Below are 7091 nucleotides of genomic sequence, written 5' to 3' on the forward strand. Positions count from 1 at the left end.
GGCGGAGGGTGGGGTGGGAACTGGGTGGAGGGGAGTTATGGTGGGAAAAAAGAGGAAACAATGTAATAATCTGAACAATAAAGATTTAATTTAAAAAATAAATAAAAACACGAACCTCTTGCCTTAGCTGGTTTTGCTCAGTAGATAGAGCATCGGCCTATGGACTGAAGGGTCCCAGGTTCGATTCCGGTCAAGAGCATGTTACCTCGGTTGCAGGCTCCTCCCTGGCCTGGGCCCTGGTCGGAGTGTGTGCAGGAATCAACCAATCGATGTGTTTCTCTCACATCGATATTTCTCTCTGTCTTTCCCTCTCTCTTCCAATCTCTCAAAAAATCAATGGAAAAATATCCTCTGGTGAGGATTAAAAAAAGAAAACAAAAACCCCTACAAACCTCTTCACTTAACTTCCTCTGATGACTTCCCTGTGCTTTTAGAATAAAAATTAAACTTCTTATCACAGCTGACAGGGTCCTACATGATCTGATCTTTGCCGCCTCTTCAACCTCACCTCTTGCCAGTTTTTCTGTTGTTACTCTTCTGGCCATACTGGCTTCTTTGTGGGCTTCAAACTCACCAAGCTTTTTCCCACCTTAGGAACTTTTCATTAGGTGTCCTCTGTGTCAACTATGGAGCTCCTCTTCCTAACATTTGGATGGCTGGCTCCAACTTACAATTCATATCTCAGCTTAAATTTTACTTTCTCGGAGGCCACCTCTGACTTGCCGATCTAAAATAACCACTCCGTCTGGCACTCGGTATCACCGTATTACTTTAAATCTTTGGTAGCACTTAGCATTTTCTGTTCTTTTGTTTGTTTGTTTTTTAAAGTTCATTTGCTTATATTCTCCGACCTGAATATGAATTTCATGAGAACAGTGACTTGTTTATCATTGTAGCCCCAGTGCCTGGCACATAATAAGCTCTCTGTAAATATTTCTTGAGTGAATGATTTACTACTTATAACCAAAGTAGTAGTCCATATAACATAGTATTCTGCCTCTACTACCTGAATGGTGCCTCATTTAATTGGGTTAGAATATAATTTAGACTGTATTATAGCTAAGTAACCTTTGATACCTGATTTATATTTATATTTTTTTACTAGGAACAGGATTTGATGGGGATCAGTGCCTTGGCGTTCACTTGTTACAGATGGGGAAAAAGAAACAACAAATTTTGCATGGTGATCCTCTTCCTCTCACAAGGAAATCCTACCTTGTATGGGTTGGATTTTCAGCTGAAGGCAAGACAAATTCATTTATTTATATTAAAGAAATTTTACAAGAAGAAAGTTGTTTCATGGTTTTTTCCTAATTAATTTATTTTAGATAAATTGTTTAAATTTCTTTATTTCATTTTGTTGGCAAAACTGGAAACTGAGATTGTTAGGCAAGGTAGCCATTGTTTAGGTACAAGGTCTCTTTTTGGTGAGTATTCTGATTAGAAAACTTATAAAGAGGAAATATATTTTTCTGAAAGTTTATTAACAGAACAAGGAGGAGATACAAATCAATGGTAAAGTTGTGGCTATCCAGCAGGTTCCACACAAAAATCAGGAATTTTCTATTGCTGTACTGTCTACTTTGGTAACCCCTCGCCACATGTGGCTACCGAACACTTGAAATGTGGCTAATCTGAATTAAGATGTGCTGTAAGTATAAAATACTCTCCGAATTTTGAAGACTTAGTTAAAAAGAGAACATAAAATTGTCTTCTTAATAATTATTTTATATTGATTATATATTAAAATGATTATATTTTTGGTATCTTGGATCTAATAAAATATAAATTAAATTTAACTTCACTTTCCCCCCTTTTCTTATGTGGCACTAGGAAATTAAAAGTTATACTTGTGCCTCACATATTTCTGTTGGACAGTGCTGTTGTAAACTCATTTAGTAGTGGCTATGACAGATGATTTGAAGGATACTGATGATTACCTTATTTTAAGAAGCCTGTTAATCCTATTTCCTGGCTTAAATATTTCTATTATTGGAGATTCTTGCCCTTCAGTTACATCATTAGAAATCCCAGTTTTATCTTTATCAACCATTTCTGGATGCATTTTCTGTTGGGATATTATTAGTCATTTATGCTTTAATGTGACCATGAATAACTTCCATTCATGTATCTTTTTTGCCAGTTACCAATCAGATCTAGACTCTGAGGAAACTGCTGTTTGTGTAGTGGGAGGGCTGTGAAGTCAGAAAAGAAAAGGGGTAATTAGGGAACTTGCTGTGTACTCCCTGAGATGGGAGCAGACTAGGTGAGAAACTAGGATACTTACCTTGGAGTTGAGGGACAGAACGGTAATAAGCCCAAGAAAGAGAAAAATAAAGAAGTGTACTAAAGACAGATTCTCTATATCCATACCTTGTCTCAAGTTTTGGTATTTTTCCAAGTCGCTCTTAACCAAGGAAGCTTCAGATATAAGTTTAATTTATTTTTACTGAAATTGGCTTTGAAAATATTGCTATGTTCCAGCAGATGGCATAGTTTTCATTGAAACTGTTAGTGTTTTCTCTTTATCTGAGTAAATTTCAGTCATATCTTAGGCTTTTTTTCCCCTTTCTTCTATTAGGTTTCACTCTTTGTGGTTAATGAAATTATATGAGAAAATAAACTTGGATTTTTTGCCTTTTATTTTCTGTTCACTTTTGAATTAAAAGTTGAATCATTGGTATGTGTATTTAAAATAGCATTTATTTAAAAAATATGTAGCTATATCTCTAAGTGATTTGTTTTTCTATTGATGTATAGGTACCCCCTGTTTTGTGGATTCAGAAGGCATTGTTCGAATGCTTAACAGAGGGCTTGGGAATATGTGGACTCCTGTATGTAATACAAGAGAACACTGCAAAGGAAAATCTGATCACTACTGGGTGGTTGGTATCCATGAAAATCCCCAGCAACTGAGGTGGGCTATTAGAAAATGCTTTTTAAAGTGTATTTTTATTTGTCTTTCCCCTTCATTCATTTATTTCCTTTCTATATTCACTAAATTAGGGATTTGTTTATATTCCCTGTGAAGTTTTCAACTATTTGCTTGACTTGGAACTTATTGAGGAAAAAAAAAGAAATTAAGTTTATTAGTGTGACTATAACATCATTTCAGCCTGATAGAGATGGGAGTTCTGGTTAGACATGGTACTATATCTTTTACCACCTCTAATTTTTAAATATGATTTAGAATTGGATGCATATAATGTAGCTGCTTTTTGAGATTTTTAGCTTAATTATTGCATTTGATGAGAGATTTAATAGTTTACTGCAGGTGTAAATTTTTCAGTCCATATAGCCCCCATTCAATATTGTGTTGAAGATTTCCCTCTTTTTTGACACCTGATATCTTCTTGGTGTAAGATTGTCAATGATATGTAAGTACTTGGTGAACAAAGAGGTTTCTGCTTTCATAGAGCTTATAGTTTGGGGAGACAGGTAACAGAAACAACTAAATATTAATTACTACTTGGGATAAATGACATTAATTAATCTGAGCCAGACCCATGATAGAGAATAATAGAAGGGCACGTTTTAAGCAGAGTGATCACAAAAGACTTGTTTTTTTGTGTGTTTTTTTAGGTTTTATTTTTTTTATTCTTTATTGATTAAAGTATTACATATGTCTCCTTTTCCCTCCATTGACCTCTCCCCGGCCACTTCCACCCCCCAAGTGGAGGTAGCATTTAATATGAGACCTGGAGGCAAAGGAGTCTGTTATGGAAGAATGGTTTGAAAAGCAATCCATTTAGAGCAAACAGTGTATGCAAAGGCCCTGAGGTCAGAAAGAACTTCATGTATTTGAGGAATTGAAAGGATCTAAATGTGGCTAGCATATAAGAATCAAGGAGTGGTGGGGGGCATAAGTCCAAGATGATATCAGAAAGTTAGACATATGTTACATTATAGTCCATGATAGAGAAGTTTGGATTTTATTTGAAGTATATCAGGAAGCCATTCAAGGATTTTATCCAGGGGAATGGTGTAATCTGATTTATGCTATAAAAAGGAATATATGATGGTAAATGTATTGGCAGGAGTAAGACTAGAAATAGGAAGACCAGTTTTCAGTAAGGGGACTTATCCCTTCTAGGGATGTTTGGAAATGTGGTGTATTGTTTTTAGCTGTTACAATGATAGGGGTTACTCTGGCATTTATTTATTCATTTTTAATATATTTTATTGATTTTTTTACAGAGAGGAAGAGAGAGGGATAGAGTTAGAAACATCGATGAGAGAGAAACATCGATCAGTTGCCTCCTGCACACCCCCTACTGGGGATGTGCCCACAACCAAGGTACATGCCCTTGACTGGAATCGAACCTGGGACCTTTCAGTCCACAGGCCGACGCTCTATCCACTGAGCCAAACTGGTTAGGGCTACTCTGGCATTTAGAGAGCTGGGGCCAGGGTTGTTAAACATCTCCTAGTATGTAGGATGGTCCTTCTGAACTACAGATTATCCCAAATGCTTTCAGTGCCTTCTTGGAGAAACACTGAGGAAGGTGTTGTCCTCATCTAGCTGAGCTGAAACAATGGCTGGAACTAGTGTGGGGGCAGTGGAAATGATGAGAAGCAGATGCAAGAAAGAAACAGTAGAATTTGCTATTAGATTGGGGATTGGAAGTGAGAGAGAAGAAGAAATAATGACATCCATATTTCTAGTTAAGAGCAACTAGATGGATAAGAGAGATGAAAGTGAATTTTCTCTTGGGTGTGTTAAGTTTGAAATGCAAAGTATCCAAAAGTGCTATCAAGAAGGTGTTGGATATATAATTCAAATTCAGAGGAGAAATTTTGGCTGGAGATATAAATTTGGGAGTCATCAGAATATAGAAGGTATTTAAAGTCATAGTAATAAATTAGATGACTTAAAGAAAAAGGGAAAAAGGTATCAGAACCCAACCCTAAGAAATTCCAACATTTAGAAGTTAGTATTAGTAGGAACTTTTGCATGAAAAACAAAAAGGATTAGCTAAACAAGTAAGAGAGAAATCATCTGAAGAGGGTCATGTAATAGACACTTTTAAGTGGAGACTATTTCAAGAAAAAGGTAATAGTGAACAGACGCTTCCTTTTGTGGGTGGTGGTGAAGCAGAGTGAACGCCATGAAGGCCTCGAGCACACTTCGAGAATAAAAGGTGGTGGGGCGCTGCCTGCCCACCCCCAGGTGCCGCACACCAACCCTCTACCGCATGTGCATCTTTGCACCTAGCCACGTTGTTGCCAAGTCCCACTTCTGGTACTTTGTGTCTCAACTGAAGAAGATGAAGTCTTCAGGGGAATCATTTACTGTGGGCAGGTGTTCAAAAAAAATCCCCTCTTTGGCATCTGGCTGCGCCACAACTCGCGCAGTGGCACCCATAACATGTACCGGGAGTACCGGGACCTGACCACCACAGGCACCATTACCCAGAGCTATGGGGGACCAGCACCGTGCCTGTGCCCACTTAATCCAGATCATGAAGGTGGAGGAGATTGCAGCCAGCAAGTGCCGCCATCCAGCAGTCAAGCAGTTCCATGACTCTAAGATAAGTTCCCGTTGCCACACCGGGTCCTTCGTTGCCAGCACAAGCCACACTTCACCACCAAGAGGCCCAATACCTTCTTTTAGATGCAGGGCCTCTCTGTCCCTTGATCTGTCCAAATAAACTCTTTGGGGGTGGGGGGGGGTGGGGGGAGTCAGTAGTGAGAATGGGAAATAAAAATGGCTGTCAAATATATATAAAAAGATGAATACCAATCAAAACCAAAAAGAGAATTCTCTTTTTACCTACCAAATTGGAAAAATATAAAAATTTGATAACACTTTTAGTGTTGGTGAGGCTGTGGTGAAATAATCACATTTATATGTTGCTGATGGAGTACACATTGTTTAAAATCCCCTTGGAAGGCAAATTGTCAAGAACTACCAGAATTAGAAATGCATATGCCCTTTGACTCAATAATTCTGCTTGTAGGATTTGTCCTTCAGATACACTAATGCTTGATATTTAACGTATGATCCATGGACAGCATCAGCAGTGTTAGAATTGCTGAATCTCCCATCAGACATACTGAATGAGAACCTGCATTTTAACAAGATCTTTAGGTGATTTGTGTGCACATTAAAGTTCAAGAAATACTGTTTTGAGCAAATGTGGGAAATGAAACATGTAGAAGATATCCTGCAGGGAAGGATACTTACTATTAGCAAAAGATTGGAAACCTAAATTTCCTTTAGAATAGAGAAATAAATTCTGTACATTTATATACTAGAGTACTATGTAATTTTTTAAAGGGTGAAACAAATCATACTGTGATAGTGACATGTATCCAGAATATATAAAGAACTCTTACAGCTCAAAAAAAGACAGTTAAAAAATAGGCAAAGGATTTTGAATAGATGTTTCTCCAAAAAAAAAAAATATATATATATATAAGCATATGAAAAGATATTCAGCATCATTAGTCATTAGGGAAATGCAAATCAACACCAAAGAGATACCACCTCACATACACTAGGATGCTATCATCCAAAAAAACAAGATAACAAGTATTGGTGAGGATGCAGAGAAATTGGGATCCTCAACCATCACTAGGTGGGGATGTAAGATGGTAGATTTGGGCAGTTCCAAAAGGTTAAATGCAGAGTTGCCATATGACCCAGTTGTTTCTCTCCTAGGTATATACCCAAGAGAATTGACAACACCTCCATACAAAAATTTGTAATTGAATGTTCATCATAGATTCATTCATAATAGCTAAAAAGTGGGAATTCATAATAGCTAAAAATGCAAATGTCCATCAACTGAGGAATGTAAAAGTTAAATGTGGTATATCCAGACAGTGGAATATTATTGGGCTCAGTTGGTTAGAGTGTTGTCCCATACACCAGAAGGTGGCGGATTTGCTTCCCAGTTGGGTTGGGTTGCGGGTTCGATCCCCCATCCAGGTGCATACAAATGGCAACCAGTCATGTTTCTCTCTCTCTCTCCCTTTCTCCACTTCTCTCCCTCTCCCCATTCTCCTCTCTCTCTGAAATCAATGAAAACATATCCTTTTGGTAAGGATTTTAATAAAGAAAGAAAAGGAGGGAGGGAGGGATGGAA

General features: G+C 37.6%; 1 protein-coding gene and 1 pseudogene across 1 annotated transcript in view; both read left to right on the forward strand.

Annotated features, from left to right (window-relative positions):
• The window catches only part of WDHD1 (WD repeat and HMG-box DNA binding protein 1), a 58872-nt gene that overhangs the window by 33018 nt on the left and 18763 nt on the right, over nucleotides 1–7091 (forward strand). Inside the window, exons 15-16 of the mRNA XM_005881298.2 lie at nucleotides 1106–1243; nucleotides 2761–2917. Of these exons, the coding sequence (XP_005881360.1) occupies nucleotides 1106–1243; nucleotides 2761–2917 (295 nt within the window). The remainder of the gene's footprint in view (nucleotides 1–1105; nucleotides 1244–2760; nucleotides 2918–7091) is intronic.
• On the forward strand, nucleotides 4750–5674 carry LOC102246084 (annotated as a pseudogene).

The sequence above is a fragment of the Myotis brandtii genome, unplaced genomic scaffold (assembly GCF_000412655.1).
Source record: "Myotis brandtii unplaced genomic scaffold, ASM41265v1 scaffold675, whole genome shotgun sequence".
Classification (NCBI taxonomy): Eukaryota; Metazoa; Chordata; class Mammalia; order Chiroptera; family Vespertilionidae; genus Myotis; species Myotis brandtii.